Source organism: Kogia breviceps, chromosome 1, assembly GCF_026419965.1.
Source record: "Kogia breviceps isolate mKogBre1 chromosome 1, mKogBre1 haplotype 1, whole genome shotgun sequence".
NCBI lineage: Eukaryota > Metazoa > Chordata > Mammalia > Artiodactyla > Physeteridae > Kogia > Kogia breviceps.
The window spans coordinates 64173788-64199454 of record NC_081310.1 but is presented as its reverse complement, the minus strand read 5'-3'; the positions used below and the strand labels follow the sequence as shown (position 1 = coordinate 64199454).

Below are 25667 nucleotides of genomic sequence, written 5' to 3'. Positions count from 1 at the left end.
GTTCACAGGAAGAAAAATGGTGATATAACTTTCTTTTCTCTTGGCACTCAGGAAATCCTAATTCATGTTCTCATCACTTCTCTCCCGCAGGGCATTTCCATCAATCACAGAAGGAGGGTTTATTCGGGTTTAGGAGTGAGCTCTTTACTGCCTCACCCAGGAGTGGAGAAGGGAACCTTCTCCATCCTGGTTCAGTCCTTTTCTCTCTATATAGGTTTAGGAGAGTTTGTAGAGGATGTGGGGTGGGAGTAGAGTTACTCCTCAAATGTAAAATTCAGACTGCAGACATGATATGACATACATGGAATACATATATACACATACATATGTGACAGGCGTGGCCTGAGAGTAACAGAATAAACCTCCTCAATCTAATAAAGTGTATTCATGGAAGAAAGTAGCCTTGTAAATCAAAGTTTATCCTCAGAGGAACTTTTCTCCTGTCCAATATTATTGTGAAGAAAATTCGCCAAGTTTCCAGAGAGATTAGAAGAGTCCCTGGTCTTAGGCTGGTCCAGGATGGAGTTTGGATGAAAAAACATGGATCTGGACTAAGGGATCAGCCCCGCTTTCTCCAGCCTCTCAAAGTCTGAGACATCAAGCTTCTCCGGGAGCGGAGGGTGGGGGGAATGGTGGTGAGCCAATGAGCCAGGCCTCGCCCATCTGCTCCCACCCTGGAGCCTTTGGGCACTGCCTTCCAAGTTGCCATCTTGTTTTGTCCCCTCCCCTGATCATTTCATCAGTCCACTGCTTCCCCCGTCCCCCAAGAAGGGCACCCTTCTAATCCTTCTCTATGCCTATGTCAGCCACAGCCACTACCCTCCTCTAGTCCAGGGTTTTTTAGCCTCAGCTCTGTTGGCTTTGGGAATCACACGATTCTCTGTGGTGAGGGCTGTCCTGTGCACTGTAAAATGTCTCCAGACGTTGTCAAATATCCCCTGGGGGCAAAATTGCTCCACTGAGAATCACTGCTCTAGCTCCTTCTCCTTCACTTGAAGCCCCCGTTTGTTAAGCGTTTACCATGTGGAAGATACCAGATGGTCCTTCGTGTGTTTTATGTAAATGCTTCTCAAATTTTAATATACATAAGAATCATCTCGAGAGTTTTTAAAGTGCACCTTCTGGTTCAGTAGTTTTGGGGGAAGGGTCTGAGATTTTGCATTTCTAATGAGCTTGCAGATTTTGCTGTTTTGCTGGAGCACAGACTATATATACTTTGAGTAGTAAGGCTCTATGTCATTGTGTCCCTGTGGCCCTATGAGGACTTGGTTTTACAGATGAGGAAGAGAAGACTCAGAGAGCTCCTAGGGGCTCATCATGTTTTGGGCCCAGATCTGCCTGCATGCAAAATGCGAACTCATAACCAGTGATCTCAGTTGTCATGGGACCAAGATCTTTGAGTTCTCCCCATGCTCTCCCTTCCCTGGGGAATCTTGCTAGGATAAGTTCAGCCAAGCCTGACATGCAGACATGTGTTTGCCTGGAATGTCCATATTACTCCTTCCTTAGACAGAATGAGCAGCTCATGACCCCAGGTGGATATTCTGGAGCCTGCTGAGCTGTCTCCATGACCTCATGCCTCTGTCCTAGCCTGCTCTGCTAGCAGCTCATCGCTCCCAACCTCCTTCCTATTGGTAGACAGTTGTCTAGGATTGCAGCTGCCCTAGGGGCTCACTTTTCCTCTCAGCTCACTTGTCTAGCCTCTCCAGCCCTCTCCTGCCTCCCTGTCATCTCTTACCCCAATACTCTTACTTTGCCTTCTTCTCTGTCTCATAAATGCCTCTTGGCATCTTCTTCCCATCACAGTTAGGGATTTTTAGTAATGACCTAGACCCTGAAGGGAAAAAGGGTTGGTGATGTGGGCCCCTTCCCAGGACTGCAGCAGTGGCAGCTGGCCAGCCTGCTGGCTGAGGATTGCATCATGTATTTGATTTACTAAAGAAAACAGACAACACTGTGAGTGTGATGGAGGGAAGGGGTGCTGGTGCCAGAGAGATTAAGGGTCAGCCACCTGGAGAGGTTGGAAAGGCTGTTCCTCCCAGGGTCCCCTGTTCTTCCTTCTCCATGGAGCCAGAGAAGTTATCTTGCCCCTCACATCACATTTCTACTCCCATGGCTTTGCCTGGACCCAGGTTTAAGGAAACTCAGAATGTTTGCGAAAGAAGGTAATTCAGAGCAGGGCTCGGCAACCTCTCTCTGCAAAGGGCCAGATAGTAAATATTTTCAACTTTGTGGGCCTCATCATGGTAGCAAAAAAGCAACCCTAGACCACATGTAAAACAATGGGCATGGCTGTGTCCCAATAAAAAATTATTTATGGACACTGAAATCTTTTTTTTTTTTTTTTTGTGGTACGCGGGCCTCTCACTGTTGTGGCCTCTCCCGTTGCGGAGCACAGGCTCCGGACGCGCAGGCTCAGCGGCCATGGCTCACGGGCCCAGCTGCTCCACGGCATGTGGGATCTTCCCGGATCGGGGCACGAACCCGTGTCCCCTGCATCGGCAGGCGGACTCTCAACCACTGCGCCACCAGGGAAGCCCTGTACACTGAAATCTTAATTCACCTACTTTTATGTGTCACAAAACACATGTTCTTCTTTTGTTTTCAATCATTAAAACATATAAAAACTATCCTTCTGTCACTGGGCTAAGCCATTCTTAGTTTATTCTTGGCCGGTAGTTTGCCAATTCCTCATTCAGAGTCCAATGTTTCTCAAACTGTGTTTCCCAGGCTGGATTCAAGAAAGTTAAACCCACACCTGGTCCCCTGCCTCTACAGGGTACTATAGGTTTCCAAGAGGGGTTAGCCCATGCCAGCCTTCTCTAATTTACTGACAGTGAAATCCCTAGTTTCGTGGAGAGTCTTGCAGACAAGCCTCCTTCAGGACTAGATTATGTGGAACATGCTTTGGGAACACTGCTCCAGTCTGCCCCTCATTCTACACCCAGAGAACTGCAGCCTGAGTGCCTTGCTAGCTGGACACACGGCCAGGTCTCTTGATGGTTCTGGTGCTCCTGATGCTGCACTGCCGCAACCGCTGGGTGACCCCAGGCAGAGCAGCACCGCCGAGGCTAGACCACTAGCACACCAGGGCCCCCAGCCTTCCAGACCTGTCCATGCACAGCAGCTTCCTTATTGTACTTGAACCTGAGAAGGGGCACATTTTGGTTGAGTGATTATACACCTGGTTGGCTGCATATCAGGAAACACTCCTAAAATTCTTGTCCCTGACTGATTAAAGAAGCATATCTTGGCCATCCTTGGCCTCTGGATTACTGTTGCATCATTAAATAGGACTTAATTATTGAGTGATTTTAGCAGTAAGGAGACTAGTGTACTCTGTACAGTAATAATTGGTTTACCTGTGTATAGGGGTTACAAAGCACCTCTGTGTCACTTTCTCATTTGCTCCTTAAGCCTGCCCTCTGAGGGTGGCGGGATGGGTTTTTGTTGGTTTGCTTGTTTTAATTTTATGGATGCAGAAACTGAGGCTTGAGGTAGCTAGAAAACCTGCCCCTGGCACACCGACAGTGGCAGAGCTAGAACTCAGACCCGGGTCTCACCTCACCTCAGAGTCTGCTTTCTCCATTGCCCCATTGTCTCAGAGTGAAGGGTGACGAGGCAGTGAAGCAATTCTCTAGGAAAGCATGACCAATTTCCCTTTCTCCACCTCCCTCTTCTTCCTCCGCCCCTCCCCTGCAGCCCCCATATATAGGAAGCTCCACAAAGCCTGGCTTTCCTGCACACCTTTACTTTTGAAGCAGCTTCCATAGCTGGAACAGGAGCCTTCCATTCATAGTTGCACCCTGATCGGTGAATGGTAGGGGTGCCTGCCCAATCCTCTTCCTCTACAACAGGAACCAGCCACCTCTAAACAGCAAACCTTCAAGCATCACTTCTAGGACCTGAGGTGAGTGATGGGAGAGTCTTGAGTATTTGGCTTTGAAGCCTTACACCGATGCTGCCCTACTGGGAATGAGGGCTGGGGGATGGCAGAAGTCAACTTTTCCAGTGCTTATGTAAGGGTGAGATATACTGTGAAGCTGAGCTGCTTTCTTTTTTTTTTTTTATTTTTATTTTTATTTTTTTTTGCGGTATGCGGGCCTCTCACTGCTGTGGCCTCTCCCGTTGCAGAGCACAGGCTCCGGACGCACAGGCCCAGCGGCCATGGCTCACGGTCTTAGTCGCTCCACGGCATGTGGGATCTTCCCGGACCGGGGCACGAACCCGTGTCTCCTTCATCGGCAGGCGGATTCTCAATCACTGCGCCACCAGGGAATGAGCTGCTTTCTTGGGTTTAACACCACGAAGAATTTAGGCTGGAGGAGAGGAAGGCCAGGAGGATTATGGGGCCTAGAGATGAATTTGCAAGACAGGCTGCAGATCCTGTGGAGTTTGAAAGAAGGGAATGGGAAGACTCAGAGTGAGAGGCTGAAGCACAGAGCTGCATGACAGGGCAATGGGTGCTGGCCCTGGGCCCGCTTCTCTGGCCCATGTGTTGGCAGGCACCCTAGAGACAGGCCTTCTCCCGGCTTCCTGCCCGGTCTAGTTGTGGAAGACTGAGCGTCCTCAGGTGTGAGACCAGGGCCAGGAGTAAGAAATGGAGGGAGGGACTGAGCTCTGAGGAGAGAAGGAAGGAAGAAAAGCAAAGGACAAAGAAGTCAGGGAGAAGAAATCTCTGCATACGATTATGATAGACAGACAATGGGGTTCCCTTCTTCTAGCTTGTGGCTCTTCACAGAGTCTTTCAGTGGAAGGTTTTAAAGGTGATTCATCTGGAAATCTGATTCCTCCTCTTGTTCAGTTACCTGAAAATTTAATTCTTAGAGTCAAGAGCCAGTTCGTCAGTTGAGGTGGCATAGTGAGTGTGTGACCATAACTTATCAATCAGCTAGCCCCTCCCTGTGGGTCAGGATTAAACCCACGGCTCCTCATGAGTCGGAGGTGGCCTTCTCCTGAGGGAGGGGAGAAAGACCTGTCCACGTGTGTCCGGTGACTTAAGGGCAGAACTCAGACAGGCAAACACCTAGTTAAGCTCTCTATCCTGCTGAGTTTGGGCTGCCTATATGGGTTCTTTGGCATATTATAAAAGAGTGAAGAAATAGCCCTCCTCATTTCTTCACTCCTTTTTTGTCAAATTCTGACCAGCAGGTTGTTGGCTAGAGTTAACTGTAACAGAGCAAGGAAGGAGGTGCAGGGTGTGTGTGTGTGTGTGTGACATGGAAGGGGGGGCAGATAGTGGGAAAGCCAGATCAATGGGTATGAGACCGAGGGGCAGAAAGAAACTTGCCCCACCCCAGGGCACCTCAGCAAGGCCACATGTTTGAATTATTCTAACACCGGAAACCCACTCTAGTTTCAGGTTTCCCATCTGTGTGTCCCTGAGGCTGGCCGAGGCAGAGCCAAGGAGCATTACTCTGGGGTGTACCCCTCCCGAGGCAGAGGGCCTGTCTCAGACGGATGCACCCCTTTCTTCCAGCAGGATCCTCCTTGGTCCTTCCTCTGCTGCAGATGGGCTCTCCTGTGCACATGTCTACCCTTCCCTGCCTGAGTCTGATCCTGCTTTTCTGGAGCCAAGGTCCAGGGGTCCAGGGCCAAGAATTCCAATTTGGGCCCTGCCAAGTAGAAGGGGTAGTTCTTCAGGAACTGTGGGAAGCCTTCCAGGCCATGAAGGACATTGTGGTGAGTGAAGTGCTGTTCTGAAGCCAGCCGTGGGGGTGATCCTGGGTAGAGGATAATATTTTATGATTATGGAGCCTTTTGCAGCTTGATCATCATTTTCCTATCCGGGAACTTAGTGAAGTCAGAGGTATCACAAGTCTACATTTCCTCTTGCACTTGGGGAAACTGAGGCTTAGAAAGATGTGGCCAGTCTGTAGGAAAAGAAACACAGCCCACGAAGAATAAAGAAGGGAGCCCAATTCATTTGAGCTTCATCTATGTCCCAGGGTTACATGAGACTCCACCAATGGGAAGTCATGGGAAATCCTTTGAGACCCACTAGAGTTTTCACCTACTGCTTTGCCAGCTCCTTCTAATCTGTTCCCACCTGCTTAGACCTTGAGTAAATGTCAAAGAATGTTTAATGCTGAGTTGGGAAAGAATGGATAATAGCGCCTGTGACATGTACTCCTTAAAGGGCAAGGCAGAAAGAAGGAGATTTATGAGGCAGCTAGGGAAGAGGGGAGGGTGCTGCATTGAAGACAGGGCACCTATGTATGATCTTGACCTTGAAACCAACCCATACAGCAACCCCCGCCTTCGCCCCCATCAGTTTCCTTATTTGCACAATGAGGAGGTGGGACAAAGGAGCTCTAAAACTCCTTCCTCTAAAGCATTCTTTGGCTCAAAATTCAAGAGCTGGGATGAGTGGTGGGCTGCAGGGGAAGCTCCAAGGGGCAGCCCCCCAACCCATCCCAGAATATGGAGGTAAATTCCTGCTCCTAGTGGTTCTTAAACCACACGGGCTTATTTTTTCCTGCCTCAAGTGACCAAAGGAATCAAACAGGTCCCTCATCAAAGCTCTAAGTGGCCCTGGGATTCCATCTGCCCCTGGGGGCCAAGATTGGTGATTATCTGGGCCTGGAAACTTGTACCCCTACCGCAGGAGCCAGCTCAGCATGGCCTTTCCTGGGTCCTCCCTCTGGCCTCTGAGATCTCACAGACTGGATAGATTTAGGGGTCTGGGGAAGCAGTGTGTATTTGCAAGGTCGGTTTCTATGTGACCCCCAACCTGGAGATATCTGTTCTTTTTGTTCCCAAAGCAAGCTCAGGATAATATCACGAGTGTCCAGCTGCTGCGGAAGGAGGTTCTGCAGAATGTCTCGGTAATCAGATGCTGGGGAAGGATGGTGCCTCCTCTGGGTGGCTGGTCTTCTACGGGTGACGCTGAGGGGTTGTCTAGGGGATGCTGACAGAAGACTTCACTTCTGCCCTGGGCTGAGCCTGTATAGGACAGGGCTTGGTAGTGACCCAGAGAAGTAATATCTGGGGTTGTCACCTCAGTATCTGGGGTATGTGAACATATGGCGTGAGGAGAGGGGCGGGCATTGAGGCTTGTAAACCTCTGTCTCCATTCAGCCAGAGTTGCCATCAATCTAGGTTTCTCTTTTGCTTTTGTCGGCCCAGTGAGCATGTGCTTAGGCCACTTCCATGCCCCTACTTTTTTCTCACCTGTTACTCATCACCCATCTAGGCAGTGAGCACAGACGACTGAGCCCTGATCCCTGAGAGATGCTGAGCTTCCCTCTGTGGCACTTCCGAGGGCCGGTGTGCAATCCCATGCTCAAGGATACTAGTTTTCTTTTCTGCTCATTTCTTCTCCCTCCAAGCCTTTTCCAGGCCAACTCTCAGCTAATTAAGATCTGGTGCTTTTCAAGGTCTATCACCTCCCAGAGCTATTAGAGAGGCCATGTGGTATAGAAGAAAGAATACTAACCAGATGGGAGTCAGGAGTCCTGGGGGCTAGGCTGTGTCTGCCACTGACCGGCCGTGGGACCCTGGGTGAGTCCCTCCTTTCTGGATCTGCGGTTCCTTCTGTCAAACAAAGGGGTCTGAAGGCTCCTTAAGATCTAACATTTATCAGGGCTTCCCTGGTGGCGCAGTGGTTGAGAGTCCACCTGCTGATGCGGGAAACATGGGTTCGTAACCCGGTCTGGGAAGATCCCACGTGCCGCGGAGAGGCTGGGCCCATGAGCCATGGCCGCTGAGCCTGCGCATCCGGAGCTTGTGCTCCACAACAGGAGAGGCCACAACACTGAGAGGCCCGTGTACCACAAAAAAAAAAAAAAAAAAAAAAAGATCTAACATTTATCAGCATCTCCTAGAGGATCGCTGCCTCTGCTGTGCTTATCTTGCCTTGCATGGCACGTGAGTGGTTCATCCAGGGCTGGGGTGGGCAGAGGCCTTGGCTCCGCAGTGACCCCGCCCCTCCCCAGGAGGCTGAAAGCTGCTACCTCATCCATGCCCTGCTGGAGTTCTACTTGAACACTGTCTTCAAAAACTACCGCGATAAGGCAGTTGAATTCAGGATCCTGAAGTCATTCTCTACTCTGGCCAACAACTTTATTGTCATCGTGTCCAAACTGCAACCCAGTGTGAGTAGAACAAAGCTGGGACTGAGGCCCACAGGAAATGCTATGTTTTCAGGAGACTCGTCTTCCCTTATTTTGCCCTGGCTTTTATTCCACGACAGGGAGCTGAAGGTGTCATGGAAAAGAGCACATGCTCTGGACACCAGCAGGTCTGGGCTCAAATCAAGGTCTGCTTCTAACCAACTGGGTGTCCATTTGCAAGGTGGTCAACCTCTCTGAGCTTTGCTTTTCTTATCTATAAAATGCTGATAATCATCCCTACATGGCAAGACTTCTGTGAGAATTAAAGGACACAGTTCCTGCTGCATGGTGGGAGTTCAGCATTGGCTACCTTGGGGACGTGGGATCTGGAGCTGTCCTCTTAGGCCTTGGGCACCCCTCTGGCATCATTAGGAAGGAGTTGGCGGTGGGGGGGGGCTTGCCTCTGCTCCTACCTGACACTTGGCACACATTTTTTCTGTTATCCAGCAGGAAAAGGAGATGTTTTCCATCCGTGAGAGTGCACGCAGGCGGTTTCTGCTGTTCCGGCGAGCATTTAAACAGGTAATCCAAGCCAGGAACTGAGAGCTGCCCAGCTGGAAGTAGACTAGCCTGAAGTGTCACACGATTGTTCCTCAGGGACCAAGTGCAGAATCCAGTACAGCTGACTCCACCTGGCTGGCCCCAAAGCCACCTGACTTAGCACAGCTGTAGCTGCATCAATTGCCATATACTCTGCATAAATACCACAAATGGCAGCCTATTTTTCTGCCAGTTTTCAAGTTAAAGTGCTATTATATTTCCCTACAAGACGATTTCACTACCAAGGACATTCCCAAGTGAGAGCTTTATGGGTACTTGAGGTGGGCGATTGGAGTCAGAAGTGAGGGGGAAGGAAGGGAGAACCCCCAAGCACAACACACATTGCGTGTTTTCCATGATGTTCAGAGGGTCTTGTCTGTGAAAAAGAATTACAGGAATTATGTTGCCTTTTCCTAAATTAAGACAACAAAGAAAATCCCAATTTCATACCCAGCTCCCCCCCCAAAGCAAATACAATTTTGATCATTTTTTGAGGAACAGATACCCCAGTTTATAAATAAATGGTGAAGAGCAATAATATACAAGCGAAAGGGGCCACCCAGGCCTCAGTTTCCTCATCTGCACAGTGGACTCAGGGGATGGACAGAATCCACCCTGCACTGGGATTCTGATTCTTAGTGTCAGGGACTCCAGATGCTTTTCCCTTGCTCCTTATCCGCTGCCACTCACCAACCCATCTGTCCTCACCTCCGAAGCAGACAACACTCATAGACGGGGAATAATTGATGGGTAGGTGACTTTGTCAGAGGCCATCCCAAAGGGGACTCAGCCCATGATTTGGAGTCAGACCAGGTTCAGGTGTCGGAAGGAAACCTATTCTTGTGGCTTACATGACAGATCTTCAACTCTCCTTTCCCTTTAGTTGGACAGAGAAGCAGCTGTGACCAAAGCCTTTGGAGAAGTGGACATTCTCTTGACCTGGATGGAGAACTTCTACCAGCTCTGAAGGCCTAGGCCAGGATACCCTCCTCATTCTCTGTGTCATTTCAAACAAGCGTCCCTCCCCATGATGTTCTCTGGGTGCTTCACATCCTTGACCATGGGCGCCATCCTCGGCCCAGGCTTATCCTCAAAGACTTCATTTTTTTTTTTTTTTTTTTTTTTTTTTTTTTTTTGTGTGTGGTACGCAGGCCTCTCACTGTTGTGGCCTCTCCCGTTGTGGAGCACAAGCTCCGGACGCGCAGGCTCAACGGCCACGGCTCGCGGGCCCAGCCGCTCCGCGGCATGTGGGATCTTCCCGGACCGGGGCCCGAACCCACGTCCCCTGCATCGGCAGGCGGATTCTCAACCACTGTGCCACCAGGGAAGCCCAAAGACTTCATTCTTTAAGTGACCCCAACAACAGTCGAGGAAGGTTCCCTTGGGTGCTGCGAATAACCTACAAAGCAGATTCCTATATTTATTATAACGCTATTTAATTCCTATCAGTGTTTTAACTGATGCCATATTAATTTGTCAGAATGGAAGCTCTGTGAAGACAGCAAGGACCGTGCCCCATGCTTCTCTCTGATCCTCCACAATCCTTGCCACCATGTGGGGTAGAGGATGGGTGCTCAGTAAATGCTTAATTGGATTGTTTGTAGCCTGTCTTTGGATTGTTGAGGAACAAAGAGGGATGCTGGGATGTGAAGTTGAACTTGAGGGCATGGAAATCACATTGTCATGACACCTGCAGGGGTCCTCTGCAGAGCACTGGGATGAGGGTGAGGACACGGTTTGAAATATAAATTATAAAAGATATAATGCAGGGGGGATGCCTAGAACAAAGCAGACTCTCCTTAAACACTGCATTTCTTGCCCACACTCCCCACCTCACTCCCACCATCCCTGCCCCTTGAATGCTCTCTTTCTTATCCTACTCACTCTTCCCTTATCTGCCACTTGGGAGGGTGCCAGTGTCAAGCTGACCTCGTGGATGGTGTCATCATGCCTGGATGACAGGTATGATGGTGGTGCGAATATAATTTAGGGTTAGGTTAGGGCTAGGGTTATGTGTTATCCCATCTGTGATGACATTCCCTGCTCATAAAAAGCAGACACTTCTGGAACCTTTCCTTTCTATCACTGGACCAGTGCCCAGAGAAGCTGAGTTGTGTGTCTGGGAAAGGCCTTCTTCCTAAAAGCAAGACTGGACATTCTCGAGTCTCAAGCTCTGACTGAACTTTGTAGTTGATTGCAATCCAAAGATATGATGCCTGCCTAACTGTGCCCTTCTTCAGAACACTCAAGAGGATGAATAAATGTAGGAGGTGGGGCGTCTCTTCTTCTATGACGTGAGTGCTCTTGACGAACAACTGGCCTTCCAGGGATCCTATATCCTTGTTCTTCCTCACCTGGCTATAAGCTACCTGGCAAAGAGAGGAGGTGTATTTCTGAAAGCAGAGAGATGTAATGGCTTTGGATAGCTCCAATAGACCAAGGCTAAGATAAATGCACACATTTCAGTGCATGGAAGAAGGATAAATAGATGACAAAAACTATTCTATTTCTGAAAGAGGGGGAATGCTGGAGTCAGGGTACTTAGGTGCATCAAGGGAGAAAGACTTAGAGTAAAGAGGGTATCCACATATATCACTAGCACTAACAAGCATGGTTCTGAAAATTTACAACCCTTCATCACATCAAAATAAATTGCCCTCACCATAGGACTCCAGACAAATAGAAGATCACTAGTAAATGCCGGCCCTAAGATCAGGGCAAAGAGGTTGTAAGGGGTGTTTCATAACAAGGTCCCTTCCTAGCTCAGGGCTGAAGCATGTCCTCACAAAGAAGTTCAGGCACCTTCTACTGGTGGGAAACCCAAGACCAAGAAGGGCTTTCAAAGCAACAGCTATGCCTAGGCTCCAGTCCAAGGCCATGTGGTCTAGAGCCAGGGCAGCAAAGACTGTGTGATCCAAGACACTCTCCAAATCCCATAGCCTGTTGCATGGCTTGAAAAGGAAGCAAGTGGCATCAGGACAAATGCTCTGCATTCCCAGAGGCCACCTGAAAACCACACAGGGCTGCAGAAGTGTCCAGGAAGAGCTGGGGGAGGGGGGACTGAGCAGTGCTCAGGGCATACAGATAGGGATGAGACTCGAGGTGGGACGTGGGAGTAATGAGGGTTCCGAAAACGGTTGGAGCGGGTGTTGGAAACCAGCATACAGACAAGACTCATTGGCACCAAGGTCTGGGCCCAGGGGGACAGCTGGAGAGCTGAGTCAGGCAGGGAATATTGACATAGTCATCGGAATCTGTGTCCTCCATCTTGGCAGCAGGCTGGTGGTAGAAGCTCACATATTCACAGCTGATCTTCACAGATGGGGCATGGAGCCAGGGAGTTTCTGACACCTGGGAACAACCAGAGAAGCATCACTGGATCTGGGTAGGGTGATTGTAGCATCGACAGCAGGCAATGGGGCGGGGTGGGGGGGAAGCATGCATGTGGCTGCTGTCTTCTAGAAGGCAAAACACAGAGGTGGTTGAGCTCCATCAGGTGGCTCTGCCCTGGGGATTTTCAGGGTGGCATCTCAACCCCAAATAACTGGAAAACACTTAGATCTAACATGACAGGAAATGCCTTAAATGGGGCTCAGACTAAAATCATGTGACTAAGCATGGGTCTGAAGGAGAACCAGCTGCTGGAGGAGTTTCCCCTCTGGGATTAGATGATGTGACTTGTGGAATAAATATGCATCTTCTCAGGGAGTTATCAGAAGTATGATGAGTCATCCTCTGCACCTCCATAGGGCTTTTATGCCATGGAAAGCTTGTGACGTGACATGACAGTGCATTCCAGGAAGGAGCCGGCTGGTGAAGCAGAGGAAGGTGGCAGGCCGTGTGGAACTCCACTTCCCCAGGAAGAAAGTTCAGGATCATCTGTCTTCAGGATGGATCAGTTCTCGGAGGGCAGGGTTACGCCATGACTCTAACACGGCACAACTATTGTAACATCCACCCAGGAAGGCTGCAGTAGGGGACAGTGACACTTTTTTTTTTTTTTTTTTTTTTTTTGTGGTACGCGGGCCTCTCACTGCTGTGGCCTCTCCCGTTGCGGAGCACAGGCTCTGAACACGCAGGCTCAGCGGCCATGGCTCACGGGCCCAACTGCTCCGCGGCATGTGGGATCTTCCCGGATCGGGGCACGAACCTGTGTCCCCTGCATCGGCAGGCGGATTCTCAACCACTGCGCCACCAGGGAAGCCCGTCACACATTTTTAACACAAGCGCTGAGAATCAGAAGTTCAGCCCTCTGAACATAGTAGGCACTGAGTGAGTGCTCACTGAAAGGAGCTGTTACTTTCTGCACTTTACCAGAGAGGCAATGAGCAGCAGCTTGCTTCAAAAATATATCTCCCACTGCCTGTTACAGTTCATCATTTGAGATTTATTTGGCTTAATAATTTTTTTAAAGTCACTCCCTGTGAAGGCTTAAAATACTTAGTCATTAATCATAGGCACCTTGTTGTGAACTTGCTCCATCAAGATTTTTATCCCTGGGCTTCCCTGGTGGCACAGTGGTTGAGAGTCCGCCTGCCGAGGCAGGGGACACGGGTTCGTGCCCCGGTCCGGGAAGATCCCACATGGCGCGGAGCGGCTGGGCCCGTGAGCCATGGCCGCTGAGCCGGCGCGTCCGGAGCCTGTGCTCCGCAACGGGAGAGGCCACAACAGTGAGAGGCCCGAGTACCACGAAAAAAAAAAAAAAAAGATTTTTATCCCTGATAGTGGGAATTTGAGTTTCAAGCAGGGAGGAAGGGTAAAATTTGAGCAAGGTACTGGCCCAGGTGAGGGCATGTGTGGTCACAGAGCAGTTCCAGAGAAAAGGGCTGAGGTAAGTGTAGAGTAGACGGGCACCGCTGGACCTACCTAAGCTACTGTGAACCGTCTCCAGCAGGGCTGAGCAAGGGCAAGCTCAAGAAGCCGGGCATGATAGGGGCAGAGCTGTTGCTTGTTGCCAGGGATCACTCTCCCCTTTTTAGCAAGACACTGTTCCTGAGCCAGGGATACATTATTCAGCCTCCCTTGAAGACAGGTGTGACCACGTGACTAAATTGTGCCCAGTGGGATGCAGGTAGAAGTGATGTGTGAAATTTCAGCGTCACGGTCTTAAAAAAGCAACTTTCTCTTTCTTCCTCCCATGCGCTGGGATGCAGACATGGTGCTGGTGATTGAGCATTGACCACAGACGGATGGACGCGGCAAGACTCCAGGGGATGGTGCAGCAACAGGCAGAAGGCATTTGAGTCCCTGGATGATCCCATGGCTCAGGCCACCTCCTCCTGGCTCTCTGCCTTTGCTTGAGAGGAAGATAGGCTTCCATGTTGTGGGCCATGGCTTAGGGTTTGCTGCATTAGCTTAGCCTACCTCCTAATTAAATCAGGGACACTTGCTACGCTTAGTTTTTACTGGTTCCCGAAGTAATAATGTTCCCGCTATGGTAGGCTGCTTTAGAGAATAAAATGGGAAATTGGGGAAAACAAAAACGAATGAATAGTTTAAAGGTTTTTCACACATCTGCCAAATGGCCATCGATAGAAAGATGAGAAGAAGCAAAAAATAGAAAGATTAGTTCCCTATGTCCAAACCTAGATTTCAAGAGGAATCTTCTTCATTCAAAGTGTTGAATCTTACCTACGTCTCTAGGCCAGGCTTAACTGCCTTCAGTGATGGGTAAACAACCTCCTCTCATCTTTGAGGGCTTACTAGAAAGTACTTCCTCATATTAAGGTGAAACTGGGTAACTTCCACCCCCTTAAGATCTCCTAGAAATCAAATCTTTTTCCGCACGAAAGCCCTTCACGTATTTGTAGAGGTACCATCTATCATCCTCTACTAAGCTCCCATTTATCCCATGAGAAATGCTTGGCTAAAAGCCGTGTAACTAAGTCTACCGCAACTGTTGCGTAGTCGTCTACTGACACCATCAAAGAAGGAAACTGATGCTAGTTCCCAGACTCAGGGCCCGGGGAGCCACTGCGAAAGCCCGCCCCCCCGCCCAGCTAAGCCGAAGCTCCACCGACTGCGCTCGGGTCCAAGCCCAGGTCTGAGGCCGCCCACTAAGGCCGCAGCTGCCCATCAGGGGCGGAGCGGAGCTTACCTGCGGCGGGGCTGTGGGCGCCGATGCTCCGGGGCCTGGGAGAGGTGCCGCCCCTTCGCCTAATGGAAACCGGGAGGGCGGACATGAGGGCGGGGCCGAGGGTCCAACCCCACCCTCAGCTCTTCCGGAAACCCTGGGGAGGAGGAGCCGGCCGCGCTGCCTGCAGCTGCGCCGGAGGCGGGGTTCTTCTGGCTCACCACCCGCGCTGCGTAGTTGCTGCTGCTTCTCGCACGCCCAGCCCGACCCGCTCTCCCCGCTTCCCCCAAGCCGCCTCCCTCTCCCCGCGACCTGCCCCGCTCTCCCCCACCTGCCCGCCTGCTCACCAGCAGCGTCCACCCCCCGAGGACGCCGAGGGCAGGCGCTGTAGACGTTGTTTTGGGTGCGTGGCCGCTGCGTCACGTGTGGCCGCTGTGACACGTGTGGCCGCTGTGACAGGGGCCGCTGTGAGGCCTCCGGGGTTCGCATCCTCACGGCCAGTCGGCGGACCCGTCTGGAGAGAGCTTCTCGGTAAAGCCACAGGGAAGGAGAGAGGAAGAGGGCGTCAGAGGCCCATGGGCACCCCCTCCCAGTCTTAGAAAACTAAAGGCTGTCTGTGTCCCTGGCGATGTCTGACTTGTGGGTGCTTACCGAAGACCAAAGGGCCCTGGCCGCGCTCCTCCCCATCCCCATTTCCAGACCATTGAGCCCCGTGCCACGTTCTCCATACCCCAGGCTGCTTATCTGCAGCACCTGTGTGTCCCCGGGAGATCTGAACGCGCTGGGACCTTTGGGAAGCTCGGCTCTCTGAAACGGAGCCCAACCCCCTCACCTTTCCTCCTTTGAATGACCCTCTTCGCCGCCACCAGCCCCAGAGGTGCCAGCAGGATGAGACCCAGGATGGTGAGGATCAGGATGTAGAAGCCTTGATCTTCCATCCCAGACACCCGGCCTGGGCCGTGGTTGAGTGCTCTGAGGAGGGAAGGAGGGGGAGAGAGAAGGGAGAGGTCAGGAAGGGAGGCGGTTAAGGCAGCACGCAAGTGGCCAACTTTTCTGGAGGTAGCTCACAAGTTTGTCCCTTTGTTAACAGAATTCTCGCCCTTGATGGTGCAGGCCTCTTACCTCTGCCTGTGAAGCCTGGTGTGGTGGTTGTAGCTGGCCGTCTGGAGCCTGAGCAGTTCCTCCCGTGCTGAGGTTTTTGAGGCTGTGGCAGATGGCAGGAGGGTGGTGGGCTGGGCAGTTGCTACTGAAGATGGCCTGTAAACTCGAGGGCCGTGGGTGATTGAGGTGGTGGGGGAGGCGTGGTGTGCTGGAGGGGCCTCGGTCCTTTGAGCTGGTGCGGTTACTACAGAAGACAGCAGGAAGAAGTGACCTTCCACACACACACTCTAGTCTCCAGCAGCCTTGGGCCAACCATTTCTTTCCGGAACACATGCTTCCCTTTTACCTAGACTACCTTTGTTCTCACAGTTCTCATCACCTGAAATGCCTCCTGAGCATGCCATTTGCATCTAGTACGTTCTATCTATATTTGCTTCAAACTTCATTTCCTACAGGAAGTCTTCCCTGACTTCCCAGGCAGAAGAGCTTGCCCTCCTCTAAGCATGGACAAAACCTTGTTTGTAGTTCAATTCCCACTCTGCCTTGTGTTGTATCTATGTGCTTGTCTATTCTCCCCCACTCCACACTGAATCAAGGTCAGTCACAACCTTGAGTATACAATGAGCTCAGTTACATGATCCCTCTCTCAATGGCCAGCAGTCTCTTAGTGTAACAACATTCAATTAATGTATCTACCTCACAGGGCAGATGTGAGGATGTGATGTAACTATTGCATGTCAAAATGCATTTAAGACAGGAAAATGGTATAGAAATGTAAAAGTATCATTAGTATAATCATGATTGAACTTTCTGTTGTAAAATAGAGCTGTTAAATCACTATGCCAGCAATTGGAAGACAGCCCTATGGGGAGCAGGAAGCAGGAGGACCTCTGGCTGGGAAACATCTGCCCCGTCTTGGTTTCCCGCAGTCATTCATAAATGAGCTAGATTTTGTGAATGGAGCACAAACTTCATTACATGTGGTGCCACCTGGTGGTGATGGGTAATTTCTGCAACTAGTGCCAAGTGTACGGGCTGAAGGGTGGGCTTGAAAGACTTTGAACGCAGATCTCAGGGAGGTACCCCCTCCTAAGGCAGGGGAATACACATCTGAGACGCAGCTCTGCTCTGCCAACCATCCTATGAGCTGAACATATACCCCCTCCTCCATTTTCACAATGCCATAGAATCTCCCCCTCCTCCCCTCCCCTACCTTTGGGGAACTGACCTTTGGATATGAAATCCAAAGAACTGGCATGTTCAGGCATCTGGAACCAACGAGGCATATGCATTTGGACAAATCTATTAAACCATGCTGGAGGCTCAGGCACTGGCTCTTCTTCCCAGAAAGGGCCGTAATCGTAATCTATCGGAGGCAAGAGGAGTCCGTTGGTGGCCTCTAGGACGAGACTGAGGCCTGGGGAAGGGACTGCTGGTATGAGCTGAGGCTGACTCAGTTAGGGCAGATGGCAGTGAGGGGCTGAGGGCAGGGAGCAGAAAAATAACCAGGCCTGGGGGCTTCCCTGACAGAAATCCTCTTTCACCCTAACCCCGTTGGCATTCCCTGCAAAACCCTCGTAGACCATTGGGAATCTAGGTTGTTGAATTAGTGCTGTGTATGTCTGAGGAAGTCAGTGGAGAAAGAAAAAAGGAAGGATTCAGGAGAAATAAAGAAAGGATCAGATCATAAAGTAACAAATTTGGCCATCAACTGTGAAAAATGATTGTCTTTCCTTTATATTTATCCCTGATATTTCTCATGGGACAATTATGGTAATAATTGTGTCCTTTTGCTTCCAATTTCCTTCGGTCTCAGAGCCCCTCCTCAATCTCACCCCACACTCGCCTCCTGGGTAGGATGAGTAAACTACCACAAAAGGAGAGCACCTATCCTATCCCTTTCATACAGTTTGGATAGAAAATTTGGTGGACCATGAAGTTCATTGACTCTATGAGGTTTCAACTCTACAGATCCCAACTCCTACTGGACTTGCTAATATGGGAATAGTGTAAGAGGGTGGGCACTGCTGCAGTCCCAGCCTTTCCTGAGTGGAAACGTTTTCTGGGTGGCCGGAGCCTCCATTGTGTGGGGCACCTACCACTGTGAACAGATAGGGTGACCTGCTGGGTCTTGCCCCGTTCTGTGTCCATGCCCACCCCACAGGCATAGACCCCGCTGTCACTCTTGACCAGCTCTGTCATCTCCACCAGGAAGAGATTCCTGTCTGGACACAGCTCCAGGGTGACCCGATGCTTGAATTCCTTCTTGACAAAGTTCCTGTTGGACACCACGGTAGCGCATCCTCTAGACGCAACAATTGTCCGGCACAGATATATCCTCACGTGAATTTCAGGAAGCGGGCACTCGATGACAACGGATCCTCCCAGCATTCCCTCCACCTTTACTTCTGGAAGGACACTCAGGGCTCCAGCTACTGCAGGGAGAGGGAGTTAATGTAGAGGAAGCCCCATCCCCAGCCACATCTGCAACTCCAGCCCTGTTTCCAACCAAGGCCCCAGCCCAGCCTCACACTCACCCCTACTTCCAACTCCATCCCCATTAGCAGCCCAAGCCTCAGCCAGCCCTGAGCCTCAGCCCCCTCATCATCTCCAGCCCTGGCTGCATCCTCAGCCTCTTCCCATCCCCAGCCCTATTTATATCCTGGGTCCAGCTCTATGTCCATCCCTAGCCCGATGCCCAAGTCTGAGTCTCTCCCCAGCCCAAGCCTTAATGTAATCCTCAGCCTCATTACCCAGCCTGAACCCATATGGACCCAGACATCAAACCCCTGAAAATACAGTCAAAGCCACTACCCCACTCTAGGGGGAGAGAATGTGCCACAGTGATCCCCCCAACCAGCACATGATCCCTGAGTGACTTCAGGGTGGTGTCGGGAGGCATGGTACAATTTGCTCCAACAGGTTTTCTATCTAGTTTTGTTTTGCTCAGATCCGTCCAACCAACCAAAACAACCATTCATCTCCAGTGTTTTTAGTCAATAATTCAGCAAGTATCTGTTGAATGCCTTTCATGTGATAAGGTAGCTGGCATCCCTCCCTCACAGAATGAATCATTTATTGAATGATACAAATGGACGGCCACTGTGTGACAGCAGTGTCTGTCACTATGTGACAGCAGAGTATAATAAATCCCATGGTGTAGATACACAGGGCTCCTTGGAAGCAGCAAGCAGGGGCGCCTGATGCAGGCTGCCCTGAGGAAGGCTTTCTGGAAGACATGATGTGTAAGTTGTGACCTGAAGGACTGGGTGTGGAGGGCAACTCAGAGAATGATGGTTGTCTTCACTGAGGAAGGGAACACAGAAGGAAACAAGGGTATATTTGAGTGTGTGTGCACATTGTATGTGCATTGGGGGTGGTGTGGAGCAGGGTGGAATAAAAGGTGTGGTTTCTGAGTCCCTGACATCAAAAAGCTTATGCTTTGGCTGAGAGAAGGCCGGTCTAAGCTGGAGAAGAAAGTAAGTCCAAGTAGGATTAATTGTCATCTAAGTGGGTCCCAATAAGTGTCTGTATATTTCTGGGAAGACAATTCAGAGGATGAAGTGGGGGGGGGGTGGACTAGGGTGGAAGAGAGACCATTCTAGACAGTGAGAACCACCCCCAAAAAGGCTGGGACAGGAGAGAGAACGTGGCATGTTCATGAGGCAGGGAGGTGTGTTCACAAACTTCCTGAAATTCATCCACAGAGCAAACATTAAGAATAGCTCTAGGACTTCCCTGGTGGCACAGTGGTTAAGAATCCACCTGCCAACATAGGGGACACTGGTTTGAGCCCTGATCAGGGAGGATCCCACATGCTGCAAGCAACTAAGCCCGTGTGCCACAACTACTGAGCCTGTGTGCCACAACTAATGAAGCCCATGCACCTAGAACGCATGCTCCACAAGAGAAGCCACCACAGTGAGAAGCCCGTGCACTGCAACAAAGAGTAACTCCCAACTCACCGCAACTAGAGAAAGCCCATGCACAGCAACAAAGACCCAACACAGCCAAAAGTAAATTAAAAAATATATATATATTCTCTCTTTAAAAAAAAAAAGAATAGCTCCAAGGAGTCAAGGAAAGAAGTGGGGCTGGAGCCTCCTAGATGAGCAGAGAGAGTCGAGGAGGACGTTGGGGGAGAGGGAAGAACGTGGACAACAGAAACAACCTTGGGAACATGAGATGGGGGTAGAGGAGGTTAGAGAGGGGCTAGCTCGGGACATTTACAAGAGTATGTTAAGATCTGAAAGTGTAGCTGGTCAGTGTGGTGGAGAGAAGAGGGGCCCACCAGACACATATGATCTGACATGGAAACCCTTCATGAATAACCCGACACTGCTTTAAATTCCCTGGAAACAGATGTGTGAGGTAGCCCTGTGACTGGAACGTGCCACTGGAAGGATAATCCATCAAAAGACACCCAACCAAGGGGATAGGTGAATCCCTTGTATGTCCAGAAGGACCATACCTGTGTGTAAAGCCCAGCACCTGAGAATGAGCATGCAAACATTTTTGGACTAACCCAGCCAGAAAAGGGCATGCCTGCTGTTTTCTCAAGGGTGAGATTCTGTGAAATGGACAGGTGCAAGACAGAGCAGAGAGGGGTCATCACCTGTGCAGATGCCTTCATTGGCCTCTCGCCACTCAGCAATGAGCTGCTGGTAACCCCCTGGCTTGCCCAGATCCTCTGTTATGGACCGTATGTTTGTATCTCCCCCAAATTCATGTTGAAATTCCAACCCCCAAAGTGATGGTATTACGAGGTGGGGCCTTTGGAAGGTAAGTAAAGTTAGATGAGGTCATGAGGATGCAGCCCTCATAATGGGATTAGTGTCCTTGTTCTCTCCATGTACACAAGAAGAGACTGTGTGAGAACACAGGGAGATGGCTGCAAACCAGAAAGAGGGCCCTCATGGAGAATCATATCTGCCAGCACCTTGATCTAGGACTTCTAGTTTCCTGAGCTATGAGAAATAAATGTCTGTTATTTAAGCTATGCAGTCTATGGTATTTTGTTACAGCAGCTGGAGCTGACTAAGACATCCTTATTGTGCAAACCTTGGATGGATGAAGTACAAGGAAAGCTGCTGAGTACCCTGAACTCTGGTCCCAAGGAAGCACTAATGGGCGAGATGAAAATGACCAGATCTCACTCTCCTTGGATAGCTTCTAACCAAAAGCAGATTTTCCAAATAGAAAAAAAGATATATATAACCTCCAGGTTTAGAACTTAGGCACAGTGTGTGTAAGACTCCTGTGGGGGAACTTGCTAGGATACAGATAACCTGGTCCTGCCCTTAAGCAATGTGATTATATCTGCTTATGATAGGGCCTATGAATCTGCATTCTTAGATAAGCATCCCAGGTGCCCCTGAGTTTTTGCAATCTGGACCCTTTAACTACATTACCAAATGATTCAGGGGGAAAAAGAAAAGGGTGGGAGAAGGTATCTAAAGGAACCCTGCTGTTTAATATTGATATTTTAGAGAGGCTGCTAATAACTAAGTGTCATTAATCTCTAAGTTGGTGATTTGGTTTTCAGTGGTGATGGTAGGGGAAAGGGATATATGTAGCTTAAAAAGTCACTCTCAACATATAATTGGATATAAATATCCAATTTGGAACATGGAAAAAATCTTGTATTCATAATGCAAAATAAGGTAAAGGCCCCTAAGGCCTTGGGTTGTGGCAGTCCTCTGGGAATAGACTTTGGATTCAGTGTAGCAGTGATTTTCTAGGTGGGAAAAACGATGTAGACCCTATCCACTCAAGTCACAGCAGAATCTCTGGAAGAAGGGAGCTGACCTGAGAGTTTTATGTTTATCCAATGGAGCATGGATATTTTTAAAAGGATGGGGAGCATCCTATGCTCCTTCCCACTTCTGCCCACACTAACCTGTGTGTGTCTGGGCCCGCTGTCTGCCCTCAGCCCTGTCGCTGTGGATGGAGTGTCCCCCTCCTCTCAAAAGCCAGTCCTTTCACCTTTATCCTGAATCCATCCCATCACCTTCTTTAGAGCATGTCTTCTGCAATCACCCCCTTTCTCTGTCTGTCTCACTGGTTCTTCTCCTCCAGCATTGCCATGGCTTACACACACGCCCTGATATGGCCCATATTGGAAAAACCCTTGGTTGACTTCTTCCTTCCCCTTCAGCTGCCACCCCTCTTCTGTTCACTTTCTCAAAATCACTGAATCCACTCCTCCATCTCCCGATTCCTCTTCCACCTACATCTGTCAGAATTATGGCTCCAGTATTCCACTGAAACTGCTCTGGTCAAGGTCACCAAAACTTCTTGTTGCCATGTTGTACGGTCACTTCTTTATCTTTTTTTTTCCTGCTCTCCTGGCAGCATTTGGTGGAATTGAGCCTTCCTGCCTTGAAATGCTTTCCTACACTCTCAATGGCTGTTCCTTTGCAATCTCCTGACTTATCTCTCCTTATCTGTTCACTTAGTTCTCCTCCTCCTTCCTTCCTTACTTCCCCTTCTCTATCAGCATTGGGCCTGATGCTGGGCCTGTTCTCTTCTCTGTCCTCCTTGCTTCCCCCCACACTAGCTCATTTACTTCCATGGCTTTTAATACCAACTCTATGTAGACCTCACCATAATAATGGATCTCCAGTCTTGTCTTTACCTCTGGGCTCCAGACTTGCCTTTTTGACACCTGCTCTTGCACTTCATTCAAGCATATAAAATATTTTCCAGACTCACAATGGCAAAAAACAAACAAACAAAACCCTCTTGATTTCTTTTCCAAAGCCTGTTCCTTCACAAGCTCTTCCCATCTCCAAAAATAGCACCAACATCCGTCCAAGTGCTGAAGCCCCAAAGTCATCCCCATATTAAAGAATCAAGAATGTATTAAAGAATCAAGAATAAATTTTAGGTATGCGTATGTGTACTGGGTCACAGCATCAAGTGCATGTATGTGTTATTATTATGGGTCAAGGTAAAAAAAGTTTGAAAGTGTATACCCTATGCTACTGCCTTGCTTTATTATGGAACTCCACTTAGGGACCCACGTGATGTGGCCTATAGTCTGTGCCTCATGCACTGGGCTCTGGGACCAGGACCACTCCCACATTTGCAGGACCTGGGGCAGGAATACAAATAAGACCCACATATCATACGTCTAAATATTTTAAAGTTAATTATCAGGCTAAAAAACTGTCAAATAAAGTATCCCCCTATCTTGACAAATTTACACACTCCTTGGATGTCCACTCTAATACATGGCTATGCAGGGAAAAAAGGCTCCAAGTTTCCTGCCTCTAGCCTCTGGCCTCTCACCTTTCTGTTCTCATCCCTAGCTCCTGCCCACTCCACAATGGTCCTGGTATATACATGGGGGATGACCCAGCTTGTGTGTACAAGGTCCATCCATCTCCTTCCCAAACAGCCACCTGTAGCCACCCTTTTATAGGCCAAGGGGTCACCCTAGGATAGAAGACCCAGGATAGAATCTCACACAGTCATTGAAGGTGGTTCCAGAGACATTTGGACAGGGAATTTGAGGTCTAGAAGAGGGGGTGTGGGTGTGGGCTTGGAGTAGGCACATCCTTTTGGGCCTTGAACTCCTCACCCTGTGGAGATGGGCACAGTGGAGAAGGACCAGGCCCAGAGCAAGGACCCCTCTGGCTAGAAGGGTCGTATTGCTCAGGACAGACTGCAGGGGTACAGTTTAGGTACCCTTCACTCCTAGACATTGTCCACGTCTACCCAATCCCTCTTCTCTCTCAGGCTTAAGTTTAGTTAACCATCCACTGTGATTACCTATGTCTTACTACCTCTTACAGAGTCTATTTCATTAAAACTTCATTCCCTTGGGTTTTTAGGGATTTCCAATATTTGATTCAAAGATTTGACTTTCTTCCAAACTCCAGCCATTATCAAGAAAGTAAGTATGAATATAAAACAACTTTGACCCCCAAGAAGCTTACCATTGAATCAATAAAATAAGGTGGACACACCTTGAGTTACAATACAAGGTAGAACGGGGTCAGCTATTGGGGTTCAGAAGAGGGGCCTCTGGGACGTGTACGAGAAGGTGGAGGTTGAGATGGGATTTGAAGGACCCTTAAATGGTGGAGGTGAGTGGAAGGCTATTCCCGGCACATGGAATGGTATGAGCAAGGGCATGGTGGCAGGAAAGTCTAGCACATGTTCAAAGAGGCGTCTCATTGGCTGGAGGTTAGGAAAGTACAGGGGAGTATGATAAGCTCAGAGTATGAAAGGGGAGACCAGGGAGGAGTTTGTATTTAAGGAGTTCGATTCAGTAGGCAGGGGGAGACATGGAAGGCTATTGGAAAGGATGATCCTATGATCACAGTCAAGATGAAGGAGGTTGATCTGGAGCTACATGCTGGTCAGGTGGAAGGAAGTGGGAGAGATAGTTAAGAGGTGATCCTGTGTTTTTCCTTTCCATTCCCTCTGTTATGTCTCTAGTAGGGACTGCCATGGCTTCTCATCCTGGTAAATGTGAATCTAGAAACTACATGAATTGGCCATTGATTAGGTCAAAGTCTGGTTGGGGATACATGGGAAGGGGTGGTAAAAAGCTATTTTGGCATTTTACAGATGATATCAGAGATAGTTAAGATGGAGAGAGTAGCTGATTTGGGTGGGGACCAGTGAGGAATTTGAGGTTAGGTGTTAGGTTGTTGCATTTCTGATCTTGATGGGATATGGAAGTGGGAGTGCCCAGGAGACAGTTGTAAATTGAGATCTGGAGCTCAGGAAATGGATTAGGGCTACCAAATGGGTTAGGGAGACTTCGTTTAGATTGGAACTTTGAAAATTCAGGAGTTAAAGAGATCCAAAGAAAGAGAATGTAGAAGTAAGAAGAAAGAACTCTGGAGGCACTTGCTTTGAGATTCCATATTAACAGCCTGGGAGAGGTGGCACCTTCAGCCCTTACAAGTCAACTCCTGAGCGAGCAGGAGGTGTGTGTGGAGTAGAGGGAGGTGCACTAACTGGGAGTGGGGAGGGCCTCCATCCATGTCCTACCCTAGGTACCGGTTTACAACTAAATCCATCCAGAAACTTCATAGCTGGAAATGCACAGCAACTCCCCACCTGTGGCCAATTCAGGCCTCATACAATGTCCAGTGCGTTTCCCCACAGCACTTACCTGGCAGGAAGTAAAGTGACCAAAGCCAGAGGTCCATGGCTCCTTCCAGAGCAAGGTCCCATCCAAGAGCCCCTGGAGAGGGGGACAGAGACCCACTGCTCACCCAGGAACCCTTCACTGTTTGATGCTTGAAAGAGATTTCTGGCCCCCACAAGGAGTACGGCTTGAAAATGAGGAAATGACAACCTATCTTATTTGCTTACTAGTTTTAGATGAAAAAGAAAATACCAGCAAACCAAAGAGGAAGTCAGGAACTGAGAAAACATGTTGTGTTGAGTGAGAATGGGTCACCAGGGTTGAAAGTGCCTCGAGGCAGCTTCTAAAGACTATTAGAAACTGCCAGTTCTGCTATTTGCCTTGGAGGGTCCTCCCATGCTTTGTGTGCTTTATGTGAGCCAGAGTCATTCCCCTTATTCCTGTCTTCAGGATAAAAGAGCCTCCTTACCAATTTTCTGCATCTGAGGACAGCTGTATGGACAGAAGCTTGGGCTTGAAGTCAAAAGGTGCTGGCTGTAGCCCTTGAACTCATTTGACAAATGCTTTGGGGGACCTACTATGTGGAAATACTAACTGTGGATTTTGAGCAATTCACTACCTTTCTCTGAGCCTCCATTTCTCTATCTAGGAAATGAAGGTGGGACTAGATGATCACAGCTCATCCCCCCTCAGATCAGCCACCCCTCATCTTCCCCAACTATCTCCCTAA

The 25667-nt window shown here is 49.5% G+C and overlaps 2 protein-coding genes across 3 annotated transcripts; one reads left to right on the top strand and one right to left on the bottom strand.

Moving 5' to 3' along the window:
* Nucleotides 1-3856: 3856 nt before the first annotated feature.
* On the bottom strand, nt 3857-25138 carry FCMR (Fc mu receptor). Of its 2 annotated transcripts, XM_067028786.1 has the most exons (9): nt 24962-25098; nt 17928-18263; nt 17057-17194; nt 15850-16072; nt 15560-15699; nt 15075-15251; nt 14752-14810; nt 11820-12005; nt 3857-3905 (listed from the first exon to the last, which is right to left on the bottom strand). In XM_067028786.1, exons 1-8 carry the CDS (start codon nt 24996-24998, stop codon nt 11829-11831), a joined length of 1287 nt encoding a protein of 428 aa, XP_066884887.1. In that variant the 5' UTR covers nt 24999-25098; the 3' UTR covers nt 3857-3905; nt 11820-11828. The 2 variants fall into 2 exon arrangements, with proteins under 2 accessions (XP_066884887.1, XP_058909780.1); XM_059053797.2 differs by lacking the exon at nt 3857-3905 and having other exon boundaries at nt 10076-12005; nt 24962-25138.
* Nucleotides 3886-9635, top strand: IL24 (interleukin 24). The gene is made up of 6 exons (XM_059053913.2): nt 3886-3910; nt 5483-5682; nt 6765-6827; nt 7938-8096; nt 8562-8636; nt 9538-9635. Exons 2-6 carry the CDS (start codon nt 5512-5514, stop codon nt 9619-9621), a joined length of 552 nt encoding a protein of 183 aa, XP_058909896.1. The 5' UTR covers nt 3886-3910; nt 5483-5511; the 3' UTR covers nt 9622-9635.
* Nucleotides 25139-25667: the final 529 nt, after the last annotated feature.